Consider the following 25230-nt stretch of genomic DNA (forward strand, 5'->3'; position numbering starts at 1 on the left):
AGCACCTCCTTGAACATAGAATGACAAACCTCAACCCACAATGCCTTCAACCCTAAAAGAATTCCCAGGGAGATGGGCTGCCTTTGGTCTTTGGGTGCTCCAGCCTCGTGGGACCACCACTCCAACATCTTCCGAATGCGGAAGTCACCCATGGAAGTGGCAAGGCCTCGCACCTTTGAAGCAAAAGCCAGAGCCGCCAGCTGGCTTCTGATGTATCTGGGGGTTGGACTAGATGGTCTGTATGGCCCCTTCCAACTCTATGATTCTATGACCACCTGTCCCTTAACTTTCTGGAACACACAAAAACGTAACAAGTGTTCCACCGGGATGGGCCACAACTGCCTGAGACCACCCTCTCGCCTGAACCCGGTGAAATGCTGTACTGCATGGTCATACACTTTGGGTACTGGGGAACAAGGCTAATTGAATGGCCCTGCAGGCCTCGTGCTTCCAATCCTCCAGAGATCTGGAGGCATCTGAGCCGGCAACAAGTCGGCCTCAGGGGCAAGCTGACGAAACTGTTTCATCTACAGGCGAGACAGAGCTTCTGCCACTCAGTTTTTCATGCCAGGTACATCATGCCTGGCTGAGAACAAAATGTTAAGGTGTAAGCATCTGAGTGTAAAAGTACGGACCAGCTTCTTCACCTTAGCTGATTTAGAAGAGAGGGAATTAACCATGTGACTGCCATATTATCACACCAAAAGTGCACAGAGTGGTTCGCAATCTCATTCCCCCACAAGTAAACTGCCACTAGGATTGGGAAAAATTCAAGGAATGTCAAGTCTCTACAAAGACCAGCTTCAACCCAGTCGTCTCGCCATTGGGCTGTGCACCAATGTCCCCTATAATAAATCCCCAAGCCTGTTGAGCTGGAGGCGTCGGAGGAAACCTGTAATTCCCCTCTTACCTATAAATCCCGCCTCCAAAATGATACCCCATTAAATGATTCCAAGAACTCTACCCAAACAGCCAAGTCCTCTCTCACTCCCGGTGATCTGTGGTTAGTGATGCAGAAGCCTAAGGGAACCCATGGCCTTGCAAAAGTGCCTTAAAAAGGCTCTACCTGGGGCCACCACCTGGCATGCAAAATTGAGGTAACCCAGTACCTGCTGCAGCTCCAACAGCGAAACCTTCCAGCTTCCAAGAAGGCCTCGCAATTGAGCCTTAAGATCCTGGAGCTTATTAGCCAGGTTTGTGGTTTATCCGCGAGGTTTATCACACCATGTCCAACTCTATGCCCAGAAATGTAAGAATCTGAGATGGGCCCTCGGTCTTTTCATGAGCCAGAGGTGCACTGAGTTCCTTGGGAAGTCTAACAAAGTCTTCCAGAAGCCAGACACACTGACCAGAACCCGCCGGGCCCACAAAAAGAAAGTAGTCCAAATAATGGGCCATGTCCTGTCACCATTGCCAGTGAAGCAGTGCCCACTCCAGGAACGAACTAAAGTATTCAAAGGCCGCACACGAAATGGAGCATCCCATGGGAAGCGCTCTATCCATGTAAAACCGGCCTTCAAAGCAAAAGCCCAACAACTCAGGATGGACAGGGAGAAGGCAAAATGCTGACTTAATGTTGCATTTCGCTATCTCCACCCCAGGTCCATACCTCCTCACTACACTGACCGCTTGGTCAAAGGAAGTGTAATGTAACAAACAAAGATGCTCAGGAATGTCATCGTTTGCAGAACTTCCCTAGGGCATGACAAATGATGTATGAGCCAAAACTCGCCGGCTGCTTTCTTGGGAACAACCCCCAAGGGGGAGACCCATTAACGGGGAACAGGTGGAGAAGGGAATGGCCCCAGAACCCTCCCCTCTGCGCACTCCTTTGCTATCTTGGCTTTGACGACCTCCTCCATGCCAACCACGGAACGTAAATTGGGTGACATGAAGGAGGATCTAGGGCCCTGAAATGTGATACAAAAACCAATAGAAAAACCTTTCTTCAAAAACTGAGCATCAGCCCGCCTGAGTAACTGGCCAGCATGGCCTCAAGTACTCTCAGATTTATTGGGCTGGAGCCCTTTTCCAGAAGCCTGCAGCCCCCCCCCCGAACCGCCCCCTCGCTTGCCAAACGACTTAAATAGTTTGCGCGCTGTGAATAAATGGGGCCCCCTACATACGGAGCACTCATGCCCAACCCTGCAACCCTTCCTGCTGCAAACCCCCTGGGAGGAAAACTCCCAGCAAAGCAGCCGGGGTTGAACCGACTGCCTCGCGGAGGTGCAGGTGCCAGATCCTGATGCAGATACTGAAGAAGACTGCTGCACAAGGTACCTACTATCTGAACCGTCACCCACATTAGGCTTTGCCGGGGACATCAACTACAGCCATAGCAAAAAGGGGTTAAGGGCTGCACGCATCTGGAATTCTTCATCGTATTGCAGCCAAGCTGCCCTGACAAAGTCTGAATACCCGCTGTAGATAATGCCCATGTTCTGGAATAAGGGGGCAGCCCTCCAGGGTTGAGTGCGGGCTATGACACCTACATAAATCAGAAATCCCGGCAGCCAGTTGGACCAGGACCTGTCTATCTTGTGTCGCTTAAGGCGCTCTTTGTCCCTGTCATCCAGATCCTCTTTATCCTTCTTCTCCTGCTCCCTGAAGAGAAAGGTAAAGAAGTCAACATACTCTATTGGTATCCAATCGACTCCAGGTGTTTTGTTTCTCCCAATTGCTTTGAGTGCAGCTTTTACTTAACTTTCTAAGATTTCTGATTCTTTGTCTCAAGATTCTTCTTTGAGGGTATCTGTCATCCTTCCATCTCTTCTGTATAGTTCCATGTATTGTCTCCATCTTTTCTTTATTTTGTCTTAATCGGCAACTGTATTTCCATGTTGAGCTTTCAGCATCCTGTGCCATGGTTTGAATTTCCATTTGATTTCCTGGATCTTGTGAAACAGATCTCTTGTTCTTCCTTTTTTGTTGTTCTCTTCTATTTCTTTGCATTAGTTATTATAATAGATTTCTTTGTCTCTGTGTGAAAGTCACTGAAAAGCTGCGTTTAGAATTCTGTCTATTTCCGTCACCTTTTGCTTTTGCTTCTTGTCTGTCTTTAGCAATTTTAAGAGTTTCCTCAGTCATCCATTTAGGCTTTTCCTTTCATTTGGCTACCGGAATAGCATTTGCACATTCTTCCTAGATAATCTCTCTGGTTTCTACCCATAGTTCTTCTGGTTTACACTAAATTAAACTTAGTATTGCAAATCTGTTCTTTACCCTCTATGGGCCATCTGCAGCCCAGAAAAGGCCCCTTTAACTCCAGGGCCCATTTAACTCCCCCACAGGTCAGCTGAAGCCCAGGAATGCTTTGAGACAGTATTTCCAAATCGGGACCAGTATTCTGGGCCTGATTTGGAAATCCCAATCTTTACAAATCGGGTCTGATTCAGGTATTTATCCCAAATCAGAAACCCAAATTGCACACCTCTGGTTGAGGCATAAACTTGAATGAAGTTTATGTTAATTGGCCTTCCATGAAGTCTGATTAATATTAATCTGCCGTGCTTCGTGTTACAGCTCTTTACTGCTTGTGCTATGTCCTACCTCATTATTAGAGCAACACTGTTTCTTTTGAGTTTGTCATTTCCGCAGAAAAATACTTCGTAACTATCTGACTGAAAATGTCCTCATTCAGTCCATATTTGCAGAGAAGTTAGCCGTGTTAGTCTGTGGTAGCAAAATCAAAAAGAGTCCACTCATACCTAGAATTACAATGTTTAAATGTTTCATTTCTTGTTTTATGCTTTCTAGCTTACATGACCATACTTCTCACATTCCATGTTCCTATTATGTGTGTTGCACACTTTGGACCTTCCTTTTGCATCTATTCACATCCACAACTGTACATCCTTTCAGCTTTAATCCAGTCCCATAATTAAGAATAGCGCTATTCGTACTGGTCCTCAGCTCTTCCCCAGTAGCCAGTTGAGTTCCATCCGACCTGGGTGCCTTGTCTTCCAGCACTATATCTTTCTTTCATTTTGGATTGTTGCATCATAGGGTTTAAGAGATTATCAGAAGTGATTTACCATTGCCACCTTCTGCGCAGTACTAATCAGGGTTAGCTGAAGTCTGTGAAAGATGCTCCACCAGTGTCACCTTCCATTTGTGCTGATGCCCAGTAGCTAGTCTTCAAGAATTTCATTGCTCCCATCACCAACAGTCAGTCACTTATGCTGATGTGACCGTTGATTCCTGAAGCGGTGGATGCATCTTAGTCTGGTAACTCAGCTTTGACCATTTCTCCTTGAGTGATTCTTCCAGGAGTTTAGACTCTTGACTAGAACTTCGCTCCTCATAATATTGCTCTCAGCTTCCCTGACACACTCAAACCCTCAAATCCCCTCACTGTGTGAAGGTGTGTATCCATGAGAGTGTGTACATTTAATGTGTACATTAAGTATTTATCATCTCTTTAGGAAACAGGTTATATATAAAATATATAAGGCATGTTGCTGTAATTATGTAGAAGATCAGTTAGAGTGACAAAGGTTATTTTTCATTCTTCAGATTCTTACCAGCTCTTCTGACTGCAATTTTGACAAACCACTTGGCTTGGGTCCCGACTGTAATGCCAAATGGCCAACCACCAATCAAAATCTTTCTAGAAAAGCATTCCTCACAGAGTGTGGGCATGTTGGCCAAGACGCATCCATACAATCCATTATGGGCACAATTAGGTATGTTTGAAACCACCTTAACAGTTATTCTTCTAAATCAATTTAAGTCAGTGGGCTTAGAGGAGTATAACTCTGTTTAGGATTGCACTGTTAGCTATTTGTTCCAAGAACTAAGTGTTTATTGTTATAACAGGAAAACCAATCACACAGGCAAACCAATCAAACAGAAGCATGGCAAAAGAAGGAAAACAGTGCAATAAAATATTGGTCTAGCATTCTTTTACTGAACTGAATGAAGTCAAATAACCAAGATATGAATAGAGCCTCTTTATTAGTTCGATGTATATCCCACCTTTCCACCAGGAATCTCAGAGCAGCATATGTGGTTGTGCTACCCACTTTCATTTGATCTTCACAGCAACATGGTGTGGTCACTTTATATATTATGGCTTAAATGGTAAGGAGGAAAGGTGTACCAGTGAAGGGGAGGGAAGAAAACCAGAACTACTGGCAGAGATTGGTCCATTCTTATATCTATTAAAGTGGATAAAGCAACCTTTTTGTTTGGCAAGCATTCTGATCCTAAACACATTTACTTAGCCTTAAGCACAGGTTTCAATAGAATGTGCTTCCAAGTAAACATGATTAGTATATGCACTCAAAAATAGTTCAAATTATTATTTGTATTCTGCGAATTCAATTTATCTCAATTAAAGGCATTGCAGTATGAGTTGGTACGCTCAAAGTGTTATATTTCAAGTTTTGAGAATGATGCCAAATTTGATGTCTGTTATGTAATTAGTATGCTGGTATTTTTTTCTTCTAGGAGACTTGTATGGAGCTATTGGGTCACCTGTGAGACTATCAAAAACGGTTGTGGTTGGCAAAAGGCAAGATCTTGTGCAGCGTTTGCTGTACTTCCTCACTTACTTCATACGATGCTCTGAACTGCAAGAGACTCATCTTCTGGAAAACGGAGAGGATGAGGCTATAGTGATGCCTGGCACAGTTATCACTACTACCCTAGAAAAAGGGGAAGTAGAGGATTCTGAGTATGTTCTGGTTACAGTGCACAAGAACAGAATCAGCTTGTCCCTTAAAGAGTCTGAAGAAGTGAGAACTTCTAACTGCAGCTGTAAATATTGCAAGTGTCCACTTAACCCTGGTCAAAATACTGAGGATGTTTCAGCACAGGAGAGGGATGATCCCCCAGAAGCCCCAGAGCTCTTAGAGACTGAGGCTGCTTCAGCTGAGAACAGAGCTGTACCTCCTGACTTCCAAGAAAGTACTGCTGATATTAAGCAATGCAAAGAGATGCTGACTTCTTGCTTGAATATAAAGTTAGAGAAAGTGGTCTTCACGGGGTCAGCATCAGTTGAAACGTGCATGTTGATGGGGCCCAGATTGGAACCAACAGGTGGATCATGGAAGAATGATGCATCATCAGATTCTGATAATCAGCCTGCTGAAGTAAGAAAATCAACTAATTCAGTGGTAGAGAAAAAACCACCTGATAAAGTCTCATCTGATGCCATTCCTTGCAGTAATATGGCTGAGGCTCAGACAAAGGTGACTTTCCTCATTGGAGATTCCATGTCACCTGATTCAGATATTGAGGTCCGAAGTCAAGCAGTTGTGGATCAAATGTCCAGGTGCACCAACCAGACAGAGAATGAGGAAGGGGTGACAGCTGATCAGAACTGTGAAGCAAGTCAAACCCTTGAGGACCAAACAAGAGATTGTAATATTTCTGAAGCATTTCCTCAGGTTACCAATAAGCTTCAGAGTTGGAATCCTTACAATGAGGAAAGTGTGAGCCCACTTGAATATTTTCCTGAGGAGAATTCCGTTGAAACTAGGACTATTGATAATATTCCAGTGAAAGCAACAACAGACATTCTAGACACCACCAGTAGTTTAGAATTTCCCAGAAAACCATGTACAAGGAACTGCAAACCTTCCAGTGAATTTTGTAAGTTTATGGAATCTGTGCGTCAAGAGACATGCAAAAACTGCTTTGCAGAGCAGGACCAAAGAGACAAAATCTCTATATGTATCCCCCATGGGGACAGAGAGAGCTTAGAAAAAAAGGCTGACCCAGGTGCAGATTGGGACATTCCAAGAAACGAGAGTTCAGACAGTGCTCTTGGTGACAGTGAAAGTGAAGATACAGTTCATGAGGTGGCCAGAACAACCAATAACTACTATGGAGTAGAGCAAGAAGAGTGGGCTGAAGAAGAGGAGATACTTTTTCCTGGGTAAGTATTTTGTGGTGAAATTAGCACTTAGACAAATGTATTTTAATCTCTGCATTCTTGCAAAATGGTTTCTCCTGATTTAACTCTAAGAATTTCATCTGTGGATAGAAACTTTTTTTTTTTTTAGTTTGTGCTTGCCAAAGGAATACCAGATAAGGTTGTACAAAGAAAATATGATACTTTCCTCATGTAAATGATATATCATTGATTATTTCAGCTGGGCTTCCTTCAAGACAGTAATTTAAGAGAAGCAGCAATGTAATAGATGCTTATTTCACTGAGGTTGCAACTTAAAAGAGGCTCTAATTACCTTTCACGCTTCGTGAAGTATCGTGCTAATTTAGGAAGGACTATTAAAAGAACGGCAGTTGACCAAAAAAAAAAGGTGTTACAATTATTAATTTCAGCACTAGTCCATTTATTTTTCTTTACACTTTACTTGCTTTAAGCAGATCTTGAGCTGAAAATGTCTTTTTAAAGCAACATTGGCTCAACAATGATGAAGAGATTATTGTCCTTAGATCTGCAATCCAGCAAAGGGGTTGATGGACAGTGTGATGAGGTCCCACTGAAATTAGTGCCTTCACTATTCACTAGATTGAACCCTATAGTTTCGCTCAATAGAGAGAAATCAGTCCTAGTTGTAGTATACATGCCCATGTTATACCTTTCTTTCAGGTCAAAATTAATTGAAGTGAACTCTGTCCAGCCCAGTATTGCCAATTTTGGAAGGTCCTTGCTAGGTGGCTACTGTTCATCTTACGTACCTGACTTTGTTTTGCAAGGAATAGGAAATGATGAGAAACTGAAACACTGTTTGATGTCAGATTTGTCGCACGCTGTGCAGGTAATTTAAACTATATGCAACAGATAAACTATGTCTTTGACAGTTAACAAAAGGCAATATTTCTCTAAGCCTACTGGAATTGCAGTGAAGCTGGCACTATATTAAATGTGTATAATTCCCATAATCTCATTATTAAGCTTATTTATTGAAGACTGTTGTCAGTCATAGGGTATAAAACACATGTCCAGTGTATAAAGCCAGTATTTCAGATGGAGGACCATGGATAAATTGTGTGTTGTGCAAAATTTGATCTGCAGGTGCCTTGGTTGACATTTCCTAAAGCATAGGAAAGTTGCTTACAATTTTCCAAGCAAGCGAAGTAAACTAAATCAGTAGCAATATCAGTAGTAGATTTCATTAGATGAAATTAAAAAACAACACCTTGATCTACAGAAAACGAATTGTGCCTAAGTGCATTTGAAATAAGTGGAATAAATTAGTTGTAACTAACCCAATTAAGTTTGGGCTTTCTTTGAATTGGGGCCAATACGTTTTTTAGCATTCTGTTTTCTGAGCCCTTTAGATAGATTCATATTTATTTTACTTGCTTCATTTATACCCCACCTTTCTCTCCAACGGGTACCCAAAGTGGCTGGCATCGTCCTCGTCTTTCCCATTTTATCCTCACAACAGGCCTGTGAGGAAAGATTAAGCTGAGTGTGTGTGACCGGCCCAAGGCCACACAGCATATATCCACGGCAGAGTGGTGATTGAAACCTGGGTCTCTCAGATCTAGTTCAGCATCCTAACCACTACACACACTGCTTCCTTATCATAATGGCTAAGGTTCTCTAAAATCAAAATCCCCCCTAAGCCATATGTAATAAATGGCCTTCACTATCTAGCCATCTATTTACTGTACTGATTTGCTGATATTTACTGATCTTGATCTGCTCCAGCATGGGAATAAACCCTAGAAAAGATGGCCGTGTTGGCTCTTACTGGCACTGAAGGTAACTACTGTCATTACAGACAAGTTAAAAATAATGCCCTTGCTTTTAAAGATCAACTATTTACCTAAATGCCTGTCTCTCCAAAATTTCCTGTGTCACCATAGTTTTCAGATCAAAATTACTCAGGATGAAGCAAATAGCAGTTCTGGGGCTTTTCACTTTGAAATAAATGTTTTCTATCCATATATAATAAAAAAGAAACAATCTTTCCCTAGACTATTTTTCCTAACTCCAAATATCTAAAAAGAATAGGGGCAATATAAAGAGAATATCTGAAAGCAGCTGTCAAATTGAAGTTAAGAAATTATTTGTCCAAATGGTTTGGTGTCAGACACGTTTACCATAATCTTTTTCACACTTTCCATTTCTTAAAGAATACACTGCAAACATTTCAAAACTTCAGTTTAAAAAGAGCTTGTCCTGTGCTCCCTCTGCTGGTCTTTGTGCATAAGTCATGCATATGCTAACTTGCTGCTATCAATATTAAATGACAGCTGATTAGAAGCCAAAGTTAAAGTGTCACAATATACAAAAAAACTGCAAAGAGAAACAGGCAGGGTTATTCTAGATGGGTCAAATCATATCCATCTAATTCTTCTTTGCATCATAGATAAAATTGTATTTTTTTTAAAAAAAATCATCTTTGTTTTTATTTGAGCCTGTTAGATTTGGCAACATAAGTATGTAACCAAAAACATACATCTTTCCCCCAACTGTACCTTAATGATGCTATCATGCCCTGCTGTTCAAATGTTCTCAAAAGTTGCTTGCCATGTGGTGGGGGGGGGGGCATTTTCTGTTTCATAAACAGAAGATCCAGAGGAGTTAGCCATGTTAGTCTGTAGTAGCAAAATAGAAAAGAGTCCAGTAGCACCTTTAAGACTAACCAACTTTACTGTAGCATAAGCTTTCAAGAATCACAATTCTCTTCGTCAGATGCAACAGAAGACAGATACTGTTTCTGGGGGCCTGCAGAGCTAGTTGTTTGGTTCAGTCCCGGCTCACGGCTGCACTGAATGCGATAAGAGTTTGGCTTTTGTTTTCAGTGGAGCTAGAGCTTTGCACGAAGCCCTGAACAAAAGATATATGAGAGTGCTTTTAATAAACAGTTACACTTGTCTAAGTTTTCATTCTAAAATTGCATTTTCAAGGACTTTTCTCAATCCCATTCATGCGCAGAAATAACAGCTTAGATCCAAAGAACTGGAAGAGGGCTCCGTTTTTCCATTTTGCCCTGCTTTCTACAGCCTCCACACAGTACTCAAAAAGCTGCTCCTTGGGACTGGGGTGACTTCAGGAACAGCAGGGGTGGGGGTGGGGAGCAGTTTAAGTGGGAATTGTTGGATCTCTTTTGGACAAGTACTTTGGATCTACTTGGTGTCTTTAGAATTCAGAGTTTTGTGTTGTTACATTCCATCTTTTCTTTGCCTTTTAGCACTCTGTTCTTGATGAACCAATTGCAGAAGCTGTCTGCATTATCGCAGACACAGATAAATGGACAGTACAAGTAGCCAGTAGTCAGAGACGCATGATTGACAATAAACTCGGGAAAGATGTGTTAGTTTCTAACCTTGTCTCCAACCTGCTTCATTCCACTCTCCAGCTTTATAAGCATAATTTATCTCCAAATTTTGTAAGTAAAAAAAAGTTTGTTTAAAATATCTCAGGGGTTACTCAGATCTCAGTATGAAGTTATTTGAATCATTTTCTGACAAAAAAGCAAATAGATTTGTATATAGCTTGTTCTGTAGCTTTTAATTCAACACATTTGACTCAAACCAATGCATTTTCCAAGCACGTTGATAGGGAAATAAGTCTCATTGAGTTCAAAAGAGCTTATTTCCAAGTAAAGTGTCCTTAAACTTAAGACTTTGGGTGATTGAAGCAAACAGTTCTGTTTTGCAACCTCTGTTTATTTCTGTAGAACTTGTAAAAGGCTTCAAGGATTTCTTCATGTGAGAACATGACTTTCTCACACCCCACTGCAGCCCTAAATGACCATCAAAATGCTGTGCTTGGCAGACAAGGGACTCTCAGGAACATCTTTGTGGGGGTGGGAATTAGTCTACAGCAGGAGGGGGAAGTTATGGGTGGAAAGTGTTCCATATATGGAAACATTCAGTTGGATCCAACCCACTAAGTACTGCAAAGTAAGCTGACAAAATTTCTTCAAATAAAATGTAAAGAAAGATATTAAGACTGATTTTATGAAGTTTATCAGAGGTATCCTGTAGATCAGTTCATATATTTTAATTTTTTTAAAAAATGTTTATTTATTTGTGCAAAACAGAACAAAAAGAAACACACACCCTCCAAAAAAGGAAAAGAAAAACCAATGCTGGCAAATCTGTACATAAACTTCTATAAAAGGTCTCCAAATATCTAAAAATAAGTCCATATGCAATTTGCTATCTATATGCAGTATGTTCAAATGTTGATAAGGTTATAAGGTTCTTAATTCAATGAGTTACAGGAATTGGAATTTTGTCTTTCCAGTGCTGTAGTACTAGTCTCTTAGCTACTTTAAGGGCACAGAGAGTCCATTTCCACTGACTAGAGCTTGTGCTATTCGGGTTTTGCTTCGGGTAAAGATACCCGAAGTGGACCCGTTTCGGCAAGCTTCAGTATTCCCGAAGCTGGCCCTGCTTCGGAATACCGAAGCAAAGCTTTCCGAAGCATTCGGAAACGCTTCGGAAAGCTTTGGGACTTGTTTAAAGGGCCCCGTCGCTGCTTGCAAGCAGCGGCGGGGGCCTTTAAACATCAACCCCCCCTCCCCCCACCTACCTTGCGGTGGCTCCGGGCCAGCTCCTCTGCCGCCACTGCCCGAGCCTGTGTGGGGGGGGGGGAAGGACGGAGCCGTCTCCTCTGGCCCTTCCTGCCCCTCAAATGGCTGCAGCGCCGTGGCCATTTGAGGGGCAGGAAGGGCTGGAGGAGGCAGCTCCGGCCTTCCCCACCAACCCGCAGGCTCGGGTGGTAGCAGGGCGGTGGCAGAGGAGCCAGCTGGCTCCAGGCCGTGCTGCCTTGTGCTGCCGCCGCCACTGCCACAGCAGCGGCAGCCCGCCGCCCAGCTGATGACCCTCCCGCCACCAGGTAAGTGGGTGGGGGGTGGAGGGGTCTCCCCAGAGGGTTGGGGGGTAGAGGGGTTGCCCCAGGGAGGGTGGGGGGTGGTAGGGAGTTCCCCCCCTCGCTTCAGTATGCTCCAAATCTTCACGGAGCATACCGAAGTGATTCCTGGGGGTATTCCGAATCAGTTTCCCACTTCGGGTAAACCCAAAGCGGGAATACCAAATCTCCCCACACGTGCACAGCCCTACCACTGACCATTGGTTAAGTTCCAACATCCTCAAAAATAAATGAATATTCTAATAAAAAATTAATATGAGTAATGACTTCCTCCCCAAAGGAAGTATATGCTCGAGAGACACATCTTGTAAGTTACAATGCCAGCAATTGGACACTGTACTTAATCCTTTACTAAAAAGGCGCTGTGATGTCCAGTATACCCTAAACATACTTTTAATATCACAGTTTTAAGGTTCATAGAAGCAACAGGTATAAGGCTTAAAGTCATATCCAATTGCTTTGGCAGAACTGGATGAGCTAATTTATTGTTCCATTCATCTCTGAGAGTCTGCACATCATATTTATTTATTTATAAACAAATATTGTAGGTTTGCATCTGATAAACAATCAGAAGTAATACTGTGCTACTGCACATTTACTTGCTTTGCTTGTTATTTGCCATGCTTTTATGTAAACAGAATTTATTTTAGAATAGCCAACGTGGGAGTTCTATGCTTGTTTCACTCAGAAGGGAAGCGGATGCAGGTTTGAGGGGTGCTAAAAAGTTTCATAACCTTAATCCTGGTTATATTTTTGAATACTATTTGCTTCCTACTCTCTTTTTTTCAGTTTGCAGCATTTGCATTGATTTTTTTTATGTTGTTATATGGGTTTTTCCTTAGGCAATCCCAGCTATTCAGGATTCACATAAGAAACTGGATGATATGACATCATCACATGGCCAGAGTTCTTCTAAATAATCACTAAATTAGGGATCCTGTTTTGTGGGTTAAAGTCTATCACAAATGTGTCCCTATGTTTCAGCTCAGTTCTGCTTATGTATAACTATGCAACAGCCAGACTGTGGGTAGCTGGTACATTGTGTATCTATTGTTACGACTTGTAACATCAAATTATAGCCATTTTAAACCCTTTTTTTATAGTTTACAAAGCTATGCTTTAACCCAGATGCTCTTCATCATTCCAGTATATTTTCACAAAAGACACATGCACTACAGGGCATATTCAAATATTTATCCTGATTGCCTAAAAAAAGGCCTAGTGGCCAGCATTCTTGGGTGGACTGTAATATGCTTTCTCATGGTCTTTGACTGAAGTTAGGGACTGTTTTTGATATCATTATTTCTGTCTTCATTTCCCCTCAGTGTGTCATGCACCTGGAAGATCGATTGCAGGAGCTATATTTCAAAAGCAAAATGTTGTCTGAATATCTCAAAGGCCAGATGCGAGTTCATGTCAAGGAGCTCGGAGTAGTGCTGGGGTATGATCTCATTTCTGTATTGCTTCTCTGTTGTTCTTTATGCTATTAAGATTATTCTATTAAGATTATTCCCATCAGTACCAGTAGAAACTGTTATAGAGATTTTGTTGAGTTTTGCTGATATGCTGATGAGGTGCTTTCAGTAATCCAACTCTTTGGTGGCCAGACTAGATGGAATTATTACTGTTTCTGTGCCACTCTTTTATTAAGGTTCAGAGCAAATTGCATAGTATGTCAAGAAACTGAACATGAGAAGTTTTAAAACTATACCACAGATTTCTTACACAGTGTACAATTGTTAAATGTTTGTTAGGTAATAAGCCTTTTGAGTTCAGGATCCCAAACTAAGGTCACTATCCCGAGCCAAACAACATTGGATCCCTCCAACATGAACCTTAGCTACAGGGGGAAGCCAACATGGATTGGGGCCATGGTACTGGAGAAAGGGCGGTTATGTCTTTCAATGCACTAGCATGGATCTCATGGATTCTACTGATGGGAAGGGATTTCCGTAAGTGGAACATTTTCCTCCTCTCTCTTCCCCTCTCCCACTGCAGCCCAAAATACTCCCATGGGAATAACATGACAGGGGAGGTGGAGGTGGAGGTTTGCTGTATAAAAGAGGAATAAGTGAAAACGCCCCTCACCCTCACAAGCAGAAGTCCTTTACAGGATCTAATCCCCATTTGCTGAAATTGGGGCCACTAGCTCTTTACAACTTATTAGGAAAATAAAGATAGGCATAATACAGGCATCAATATTTAACCCTGTCGGTTTAAAGCAGCTTGGAGGATTTTTAATTGAGGAATTTTCTGAGGGGGCAAGGCATTTAAAAAATTTCTCTGACTTGATCCCTATCAGACACTCCAGACACTCTTTCATTAGTGTAGGAGACACTTCATCTTTGTGGACCCCCAGAGCCATGTGTAGCATAGCCCCTAATCACATTCACATCTGTGTATCATGTTCAGTGTGACTTAATTTTGATTAACATATATCAGGTTGTAAGTCTCAAATTGCAGGCCCATCCCCTGCCAATCCTACTGTTGAAGAGTAGGAACAGGGAGATTGGCAGTTGTTGGCTTATTGAAATATGGATCTCCCATCTTCTTGAAGCACAAAGTCTGTTTACATATTTTTGGCCAGGAGATCTATACTTCAAGAAGAATAGAGGGAGATGTTGATGTTGCTGGCTAGTCCCAAATATGATACAGAAGAAGAAAATCAAATCACAATTAAAAAGTACCTATTTTCCTGGCTCATGTTTCTTTTCTATTTGGAGCTTATCTATTAAACATCTATTTGGAACACATTCTAAATGTAAACCCAACATTTTGATCTTACATTCATTGGTATCTATTGGAAGTGTCTTGTTTAGTTCACTCAGCTTTTATTACCAAGAAAGATGAAGATGAAAACATTGTGCACTTTAATCGGGCAGACCTGTAACTAGACAGTCAGGGGATGGGGGCAGGAATAGAGCCACTGGGCCACGTGTTTACAAAAGAAACGGCTATGCTCTTTAATTACAGAAATGTATATCATTTCTGTAGTATATTTAGAGTCCGACAGTTCAAAGCTCTGTTTGCTAGGTTGTTTCATGTACAACTGTGGATATATTAATAGTCTAAGCACAGGTATCTTGACAGGAGAAAGCCTATTTCTATAATGTCAGTGAGCCTCAAGATGTTGACGTTGTGGACTGAAAATACATGCCTGTTTTTCTTTTAGGATTGAATCCAGTGACCTCCCTTTATTGGCAGCTGTAGCAAGCACTCATTCTCCATATGTTGCCCAGATTTTGCTTTAAAATACCAAAGGGCACAGACAATAACTTTCTTTTTATAAAATGGAAGACAAGGAAACAGACATAAGCCACTCTTGTCCTGGCTCCTTTGTGCCTGCAGGCCAATGAACTGAACAGCTTTCTTTAGCTGACTTGTGTGCCTCTGCAACTGAATATATACTGTGCAAACAAATGGAGTCTCTCCCCTGCCCCTTCTTTTTCTTGGCCATTCATTTAAATGAAGTTAAAAATTAAGACCAGAGGTTCAGATCATTGGAGAAGATGCTAGAGCTTGAAGGACTCTAAATGGTTTGAGCAGACCTGCAAAAGTGAATACAACATGCTATTCAAATCTGAGAATACAAGGAAGAGGAATGGCTTCTTATGATCCTACGCAGTGCTGTTACTGTTTATACACAAAAGCAATCCAGCTGGCTTGGGGGTGACTTGGTACCAATTAGGAGAGCATTTAAAGTAAAAAAAACTCATCAAGCTACAGTTATTTGTAGCAACTTTGACTATTTTTGCATTAAAAAGCTGAAGATCTTGGGAGGGAGGGACATTTAAAAGGGCAGGAATACCCTACTAATGCTCAGAAATGTATTTGTAGAATTTGGTCCATTTTGGATGGAGTAAGTTGAGAGTTCTAGCCAAGACATGTTTGTCAGTTCTCTATAAGATTGGCTGTGTAACTGGTAGTATGATTTCATTGTTATTCTGACGTTGATGCAGAAAACAAAAAAAGATCAGAATGTCAACTGGAATTTGTATACAGAATCTTGTTTTGAATTTTTTGGGGGGGAAATTACAAATTTTTATGTCTTTGTTGGGTCCTATTTTAGGTGCAGTTCAGAAAAAATAGATGCCCTTAAGTTACTTTTGAAATCCAGAAGGTTTAAGCGCTTAATTGTGTGATCCTGTGCAGAATTACTCTAGCCTAAACCAATTAAAGTCAATAGACAGGAGAGATTCTGCACAGGATTAAACTGTAAATGCATGCTTCCCATTGGTTTAAGTCAGACTTAAGGCTGCCTCAGTATCTTTGGAATGTGCCTATTCATTTTATCTGTTGATTTAACTGCTTTGTTCCAGGCAGTTACTATGAAGAAGATATGGTAATGCACTTACAAAAATATCCAAGATTGGAATAGGTTGGTTTGAAAAAAATATTGTCCTTAATTGCTCAGGTAATTGTGGTGTGTGTGTGTGTGTGTGTGGTTTTTAAAGAAAGCCTTTTTGTAACTATGGAATTTGAAGCTGGCTCTGCTTTTCACACCTTTTTAATAACTGTATCAGCATCATTTTAGACATACTACCCTCATGGTACTCGTTTTTCCCTCTTAACCTGTTTCCTAACAATAGGCTTTAAAAAAAAACTGTTCTAACTCGTGCTCGGTATTTTCCCCCATGCACCAATCTTGGTGTTGTCAGATTGCTGATGAGGGACCTATCAGTTATATGAAATACATACAGCAGATGGAATGCTTATGTTCTGTACAAGGTTTACTACCTCAGTTTATATAGTGGGACATGGCATTAAAGATCTTTTCTTGTTTTCCCTGGCATCTAGCGAAACATCATTAACTATGCTTGTCATTAGTTTCTTTAATGTTCTGAAGTTCATAGACCAGCACACAATGGAAAGAAATGGCAGATATTCCTTAATTAACTAAAATAACGCCTACCATGCTGTACAGTTTTCATGGATCATACAGACATTTCATTTTTTGCAGGGGAGGGGGGAAATGGCAGCACACTTGAAACTCTTTAGTCATGAAGGACTACAGCTTTTTTCTTTACAGGCTGTGATAACACTGCTGGGAACTCACATCTTGTACTCAGATGTTAAAGGATAAAAGCAATTCACACCCCCTGATAGCAACATCATTCTTACTGAATTCGTGTTGGCAACTATCCCAACTATTGTATCATGGTCTTCCTTACAGCCATGCATTTTTGGCTTTTAAAAACAGGTTTCATTTTCATTATTTATTTATTTATTGATACTTTCAAGATTTCTCTACTTGAGTAGAGAATGAGTGCTTGTGTTGCCTTTTTTTAAAAAAAATGTGCACCCCTTGAACAAGGCTATCTTGTCTTTTGTAGCAGTTCCCCATCATTTCGTAACATTTTGTGTGTTTTCCCTTTGAAAGAAACCCTTTAGCATCTTTTTTCCAGAATTTAGTACATTGTCTGATATCAATTTCATTGTTGAAAATGCTTCAGCCTTCAGATTCTTCCCATTACACCTATTTCATTCAATAAGAATTGTGTTGGAAAACCCCTTTGCAAGCCATGCCATTTCTCTAGTGAACAAATGTGAAATAATTAGATTTGATATAAGAGCACTCTGGTTGATTTCACTATGAGTAACACCTTCTAGCAGGTGCCGTGAGTTAAAGGGTTGCACACCTGTTTGCTGCAATGAGATTTTAATTGTGCATGAGACTGCAGCAAATTATTGTAACCAGGAGTTCCATATGTGCATGGAACTCCACTGCCACTCTGAGCATATGGAGCTCTTCTATTTTTTACAGCCAGCCATGGTGGATTGCGGAGATGTGCTTACCTGTCATATCTTAAACTTCAGACCCTATTTCGATTAAAAAGAAAAAAGAAATACAAGAGAATAGCCATATGGCTTTTCTCAAATTGCAGAAGATAAATTTTCAGCTGAGCTAAATATGAACAATGTGGTCTGAAGCATTGTCAGTAAATAAAAATTAGCATTGACTGCTGCAAAGCCTTTTTTCTGTAATGTAATCTGTACCTGGCTTGTGTTGTTGCATACTCTATCCAAAAGGATTCATAAATACACACTTGCATAGACAGAAAACTGGGTGTCAGTTTGTCTCTCAAAATCATAATCCTGAACATTTTATATATTTTTTCAGTGAAAAAAATTAAGTAATAGAAGGCTTCAAGTATTCCCATGTTGACATTGCAAACCAGTTACTCAGTGTAAATATCAAGGTTGCATCCCTGACAGATTTTATGTGGACTCAGCTCTATCACTGCACTATCCTCTCCATTAATATTGCTTATTAAAGAATTTCAGGCATCACACTGATATTACTTATCCCTTTTATGATTATGAAATCAATTTGAGGAGTTGTCTCTTGCCCATCCCATTTGTTTGGTACTCTGTGACAGCTTTGTGCCTGGCTGCTATGCTGTCTTAAGGGATGGAAGCCATTACTGTTGTAGTAATGTCAACTCCAACAGCTGAGCCAGTGCAACTTCCTGGGTCAATTCACATCACCTAATGCCACAAGGTACATCAGCATTACAGTACAGCAGTACTCATTGCTCCATCCTACTTACTTATTTGCTAGTGCACTGGCTCATAGAATCAGCAGGGCAACTTGATCTGATCAGTTATTTGAGACACTGGCTTGGATCCAATGGTGTACCAATGAAAACATAAATGGAGTTCATGCAGTTTTGCTTGGGCATAATCTTGTGCAGCACCTAGCGCTTTACTTCCTATATATTATAGTAGCCAGAAACTGGTTGCACAATAGCATGTGCAAGTGGGAACACAAGTGGGGATACAATAAGTTTGACTTAGTACAAGCAGCTACTATGGACTTTTTCTTAAATATGTGCTTGCACAAGAGCACTTGCACAGTTGGAATTTTTGCACTGGATCCAACTCACAGATTTGCCTCCTAAGGGCATTAGATAATCACTCATCCACCACCCTACAAATATCTGAGCATTGGGTTTATTTAGAGGAGAGTGAGAATAGATTGTTTTGATAGTCATAATATGGTATTTGTTGGAATGGTCACTGTTCAAAGCACACTGTAGCATGATGGCATGTTTTCCTGTGACTGATTCTTGTTTATGGTACATGCAATTTTGTGGTACAGACACCTGATTGTTTTTATTTTTTAAGGGAACTATAACAGCACTTGTAGTGTTTACCTCTTAATGTTTCATGTTTTTCACAACAATGTAGATACAGAACTAATCTTTTTTTTTTGATTTTGCAATATTCCCAACATCCATTAAAATTAATATGTCTTAATTCTAAGGCTGAAAATATTTTAAGTGTATTACACATACATACTAGCAAATGCTGTCCCACTGCAGCTGGCAACTGTAAATGCAAGGCTGTCAAAAAGGAAAGAGAGAGAGAGAGAGAGAGAGAAATGAGCCCCCCCCCCCCAAATCAGGGTTTTTAAATCTTGTCTTTTAAAACCTCTGTTAATTAAAGTAGATATTCCATGATGTTTTTTTTCTGTTTATCTCTGCTCTCCCCTAAATAATAGTGGTATGTGTAATATGATGGGCAAAATGTATATACTTGTTATCTTCTTCTTTTTGTATATATAAATTTCCCAAGATGTGCACTTGTACTATAAAAACCATTCCCAATTTTAGGGGAACTTTGTGCAATAAATACAATATTGTCCATTTAATGGCTTGTTTATTTTTCTTTTATGTACCTAGGATGGCAGATATTTGTTCACTTATGAAATACCCTTGCAGTATCTAGAGAGCTGCTTCAGACACTCCCAAGGGTCTTTGGGTATTCTGTGCAGTATTGGAGGGTTATTTCTTAGAAAACCAGCTTTCATTATAACTATACTATAACTCTCAAAAGTAATGTACCATGCAACAGGGGTGGCTGTTCTTTGAGAAACATAAGCACAAAGTCCCACTTTCACATGGAGATGATCACACTGATGTTAAGATTGTAGCTAGTGCCCATGTTCTTCATTCCCAAGTCTGGAATCAGACACCTGCTCCCTGCTTTCACCCTGCTCAGCAGGTATCGCTGATTAGGGGTGTACATAATGAAATTCCCATACTCAAGATATATACATAAATCACTGTTGTGAATCATCACCTTGATTTTCGGGAATGGTAACACAAATCCAAGATGCTTGGTAATTACAGAACCCTCTCCCTGGAAAAAAAAAATACAAGTCCCCCATAGGGAATAATGGAAAAGCTGTTGATCTCCTTCCTCACTTTGTTAAACAAACAGATCACAAGAAGGAAGAATAGCAAACAGTTTTCAGCAGAAAGGTAATTTTTCAAAATGGTCAGGCACTATAACCTTAGGAAAATGAAATTTATTTATTTAAAACAACTGCATTTCTGCCTTGCAGGAACTCAAGGTGGCTTACAATTTAAATAAAATCGTAATAATAAAATGAATAAAGTTTCAAAACACAGTTTAGAACTGCCAGTAAACAAAAAACAAAATTAAAGCAGTTGTAAAAAAAGTCAGTCGCCTCCTAAAGATAGGCAGTAAGGGGGCCAGGCACACCTACCTGGAGATGTTCCATAATTGTGACTGCCATCTAAAAGGACCTCTCTCGTGCACCCACCAAGTGAGCTGCTTTAGCTGATGGGACAGTTGGGAAGTCCTCTTCCTGTGATCTTAATTCTTGGACAGGAACATATAGAAGAAAACGATCCTTCAGATTCCCCAGTCCCAAGCCCTGTAGGGCTTTAAAGGCCAAAACCAACACCTTGAATTGTGCATGGGAGAGAATTAGTAGCCATGTAATTGAGGTAATCTCGGGGTCACAAAATGCTTCCAAAAGCTGGCCCCAATCAGCAATCTAGCTGCAGAATTCTGGACTAGCTGCAGCTTCCAACCACTCTTCAAGGATGGCCCCAAGTAGAACGTATTGCAATAGCCTAATCTAGATGTAACTAAGGCATGGAGCACAATGACTAGATCTGACTGAAGCAGGAACAGGAGCAGCTGACATACCAAACAAATCTGGGCAAAAGCACTCTGAACCACCACAGCTACTTGGTTTTCTAAGGTGACTGCTGTGTCACACAGCACTCCCAATCTGCAAAACTGACTTTTCAAGGGAAGTATAACCCCATCCAAGACAGGGGAGATCTCATGACTGCCTCTCTACTAACCCAGAAAACCTCTGCCTAGACAGGGTTCAGTTTCAGCTTGTGCGCCCTCATCTAGCCCGTTACTCCAAATACCAGTTCAGAACATCAACAGCATCCTTGGAATTAGCTGGAGAAGAAACGTAGAGCTGGACATCATCTGCATATTGGTGACACCACAGCCCAGACCTGCTGATGACTTCTCCCAGTGGCTTCATATAGATATTAAATAGCAGGAGGGATAAGATTAAACCTTGAGAAATGACTAAGGGAAGCAGAGCAGGAATCCTCCTACATACCGTCTGAGATTGACCTCCCAGATTGATTTATTGATTTATTTATTTTATTTGACTTATATCCCACCCTCCCCATGAATGGGCTCAGATTATTAATCACATCATTAATAAAATACAATAATATTCAACTTTATAAACACAAAACTTACACTAAAATACTCCTGACGCCATTATACATAGGCTACTTTAGATACTGATCAAAAACATGCATAGGTCATAGCTGTGGGCAGCACACATAGCTGAAGCTAGTCATAGAAGAGGTGGTGATCTTAGGTAGAATAAGGGGGGACTCAAACCACAACACAGTGCCACATAGTCCCAGCACCAAGAGACAGTTCAGCAAGATACTGAACTATTATCGAAGGCTGCTGAGAAATTGTGCAGAATTAGTGAGTTCACACAGCACTCCCAACCTGCAAACCTGATTTTTCAAGGGAAGTATAACCCCATCCAAGACAGGAGGGATCTGTTCTGTCTAGTTCTGGGAGCAGGTCATCAACTAAGGCTACCAAAGCAGTCTGTTTCAAACCTGAGCCTGAAGCCAGATTGAAATGGATCCAAAAAAACCAGTCTCTTTCAGGAGCCCCGGAACTGGGAAGCAACCACCTGCTCAAGCATCTTGCCCAAAAATGGAAGATTGGAGACTGGCCAGAAGTTCTCCAACACTGTAGGGCTCAGAGAGGGATTTTTCAAAACAAGACTAATTACTGCCTCCTTGAACTCCCGCTCTTTAAGAAGCATTTATCACTTCGCTTACCCACTCAGCCAGTCCCCCTCTGGCAGCTTTTATCAGCTAGGAAGGGCAAGTGTCGAGAGAACAGGTGGTAGGTCACACCCCACTTACTTGGGCTCCACAAGATGAAAGGGGTCCAAATAAACCAGATAAGCAGGTGTCAAAAGGACATCATCTGAACATGCATCCATGCCAGGAACTAACTCAGAGCAGATCTTGGTGATCTTGTCTGCAAAATTAGGAAATTGATCACAGCAGGCTGTCGTGTGGTTAATGTCCAATTCCTTAGGGATATAAAAGCCCCCAACTCACATGGAACTGCTCAATTGGATGATTATGAGCAGACAGAATGATGCAGAGAAATAGTTTTTTCACTGCCATCACTGCCGCAGAATAGGCTCTAATATGTGTTCGATTAGCCTCACTCTAAGTTTTCCACCACTGGTGCTCTAGCCTACCCATTTCATTGCCATCTATTCCCCTGTAAACCAGGGAGACTGCCTGGCTCTGTCCAGGGGGAAAGGCTGCTTAGGGGTGATTGTGTCAACAGCCTGGACTGCTTCCCTGTTCCAGAGAGCAGTCAGAATCTCAACAGAATCATCAGCAGGTGGGGAAATCCCCAAAAGCCAAGAGGAAACCATTGTGATCCATCAGGTGCCTGGGGTGGACCACCTTAAAGGGTCCACCACCTCTGAGAAGGAAAGAGGGAGCATAAAGTTTAAACTCTCTCAGAAAATGATCTGACCATGACAATGGAGTAAACTTTAACTCACCCACTCCTGCAATAAATGCAGAGTTTTTTAAAATGTTGATGCCTGTCCAGAGCTCCCCTGCTAGGCTGCTGCCATTTTTGGAATCGGTAGAGAGAGAACTGTGGCTGCGCAGAGAGGGACCTGCTTTTGGATTCTGTAAAATTGACCACCTTTGTTCAATCTGTGCAAACTATTAACACCTGCAGCAGACCCTTGAATAGTGAAAATAATGGCCCCAAAGAAAAACCACATAGATTTGACTCCTGAACTGGTAATATCCTACCCCAAAATAAGTAATTATAGAAAAATCCTCTGTTCCCATGCCTGGATCAGAAATTATAAGGGAAATTTTCTCAGTTCAAACTCCTAGTATCTACTGTTAAATAACTGAGATGCTATTTCCTCAATGGAGTGCTGGTATTTGGGCTAGCCTGATGATCCGTCATCCAGCTCTTCCAGTTTTATGCCATGTGTAACATCTTTCTCAGTCAGACTACAAGAACAGTAGGAGTAGGGTTGCCAGGCCCCCTCAGTCTTCCAGCAGGGGATTGGGTGCCTGACTCTTACTTGTGTGCTGAGGGGGGGGGGTCACTTATGGGAAGTGATGTCCTCACGCTGTGCACGCCCCCCCCAGTGCGCCCCACACTCTGCAGGGGCTCATGTTGGGGGCTGCTGTGGAGCGCAGGAAAGCTCCTGCACCCCACAGTGGCCCAAAATGGGCCTGTGGCCCATTTTGGCGCAGATTGGACCCATTTTGGGGTGCTGCAGTGCACGGGAGCACTCCTGCGCGCCGCAGCGTCCTAAAACAGGCCCGATTCGTGCCAAAACAGGCCTGATCTGCAGCAGTTTTGGTGCAGATTGGGCCCGTTTTGGGGTGCTGCAGTGCAGATTGGGCCCGTTTTGGGGTGCTGTGCTCTGCAGCGCCTCAAAATGGGCCCGATCCAGGCCAAAATGGCCCCGTTTTGAAGCACTGCGGACCACATGCGCGCTCCTATGCGCCACAGCACCCCAAAACGGGGCCAATCTGCGGAAGCACGCAGCTCCACAGGGGAGCATGCACAGAGGCTGCGTGCCCTCCTGCTGGCCAGGTAAGTGGGGGCGGGGTGTGGAGGGTGAGGACAGGGGATCCCCCTCCCCCACAGGGGGTCTGGCACCCCTAAGTAGGAGACTCTTCATCTACTTGTCTTTTATAAACATTAATGAGATTCTCATTTCCTTAGATAACATTTTGGGGAACTTTTTATAACACCAGAGTTCAGCCAATGAGTACCAGATATTTCACATCACCAAATCCCTAAGCATATCCTAATATATAGATCAAATATTTGTTACTAACTGTGTAATTACTTATGATTCAACCATAAAGAGAAAATGCTAAATGAGATTACTTTTTGTAATATTATCGATGTGGCATGCAGTGTTCTTTTATTCTGACTAAAACTGGCTTGTATGTGTTTACCATTTCAAATTATATGTAGCTATGTTCTAGAAAAATTTGCACAGTGCAGACATGGTTAACAATCTTACTTTGCCTCAAGGTTACTGGGTCCTCTGTAGCCTGATCTCTCCTACAAGCCCAAAGGTAAATAGCTTCAATTCAGAGGGTGCAGAAGTTTAGTCTCCTTAGAGCTAATTAGCCAACTTGCAAAGCACTTGACTGTAGCCCTGTTTTCTTGGCCAATCCACAAACGGCTTTTATATGTCCTGCAACAGTCCCATCTCTACACTGAGGTCAGGAAGACATAACTCAGCTTCTTCTGAGATAAAGCTTTTCTCCATGCCCCTTCCCAGTAGCTATTTCTAATACGGCTGAAATAGGCTTTCATCCAAGCAACCAAATCACCAGCTATCACATATCAGATTTATATTTGCACTCTAGCAGTTGGCATGAACCACATATGTGTGAACAGTGTAAAGATTTCAGGAGAAAAGGTTGTTCCAAACACTATTGCAATCAGTCTAACCACTTGGCTAGCAGTGTATGCTGCCTGTTATACTTTAATTTAATTTTTTTTTTTGCAATTTAATAGCTGACACAACTGGAGATTATTCTTGAAACCATATTGAAACAGCAGCTGGGAACAGAACAGGCTGTTGAATGTTTACAGAATATGTACGATTTCAGAGAAGCTATGGTTTAGCTGGTTTGTGTGGGTGTGCGTGTTTGTGCGTGTGTGTGAGACAGGTGCCTTCAGAATGTGCTGAACTTTCTGCAGGCAAGGCAAGATTGACAACATGAAGACTGGGTTTTTTAAAGACTGCCATGAATCAAGAAAGGAGGGATCCCCGCAGCTATTTGTTTGTGCAACATTAAATTGGGGATGCAGCTAGCAGCTTCTTTTTGATGCAATGCTGTGGATTCTTGCCTGAAACTGAGGAAATGTGGCATCCTGATTAAGCCAAATTCATTCTGTGGAATGCTCGTTAATGCTGAGATCTGCTTTGTAGTCAGCTACCAGATGTCCCAGCATGATAAACAGACGGACTAATCACACCGTTGATTATACAGGGCTCTAAACATTGCTTCATTCCATGGTACAGT

General features: G+C 41.6%; 1 protein-coding gene across 2 annotated transcripts in view; it reads left to right on the plus strand.

Moving 5' to 3' along the window:
- FNIP1 (folliculin interacting protein 1) overlaps positions 1 to 19460 on the plus strand; it is a 125111-nt gene extending 105651 nt beyond the window's left edge. For both annotated transcript variants that reach the window (XM_054976204.1, XM_054976205.1), the window contains 6 exons: positions 4516 to 4685; positions 5452 to 6883; positions 7562 to 7730; positions 10119 to 10316; positions 13132 to 13247; positions 14979 to 19460. In XM_054976204.1, coding sequence (XP_054832179.1) covers positions 4516 to 4685; positions 5452 to 6883; positions 7562 to 7730; positions 10119 to 10316; positions 13132 to 13247; positions 14979 to 15057 — 2164 coding nt within the window. In that variant the 3' untranslated portion in view covers positions 15058 to 19460. The remainder of the gene's footprint in view (positions 1 to 4515; positions 4686 to 5451; positions 6884 to 7561; positions 7731 to 10118; positions 10317 to 13131; positions 13248 to 14978) is intronic.
- Positions 19461 to 25230: the final 5770 nt, after the last annotated feature.

This window comes from Eublepharis macularius, chromosome 4 (assembly GCF_028583425.1).
Source record: "Eublepharis macularius isolate TG4126 chromosome 4, MPM_Emac_v1.0, whole genome shotgun sequence".
Taxonomy (NCBI): Eukaryota; Metazoa; Chordata; class Lepidosauria; order Squamata; family Eublepharidae; genus Eublepharis; species Eublepharis macularius.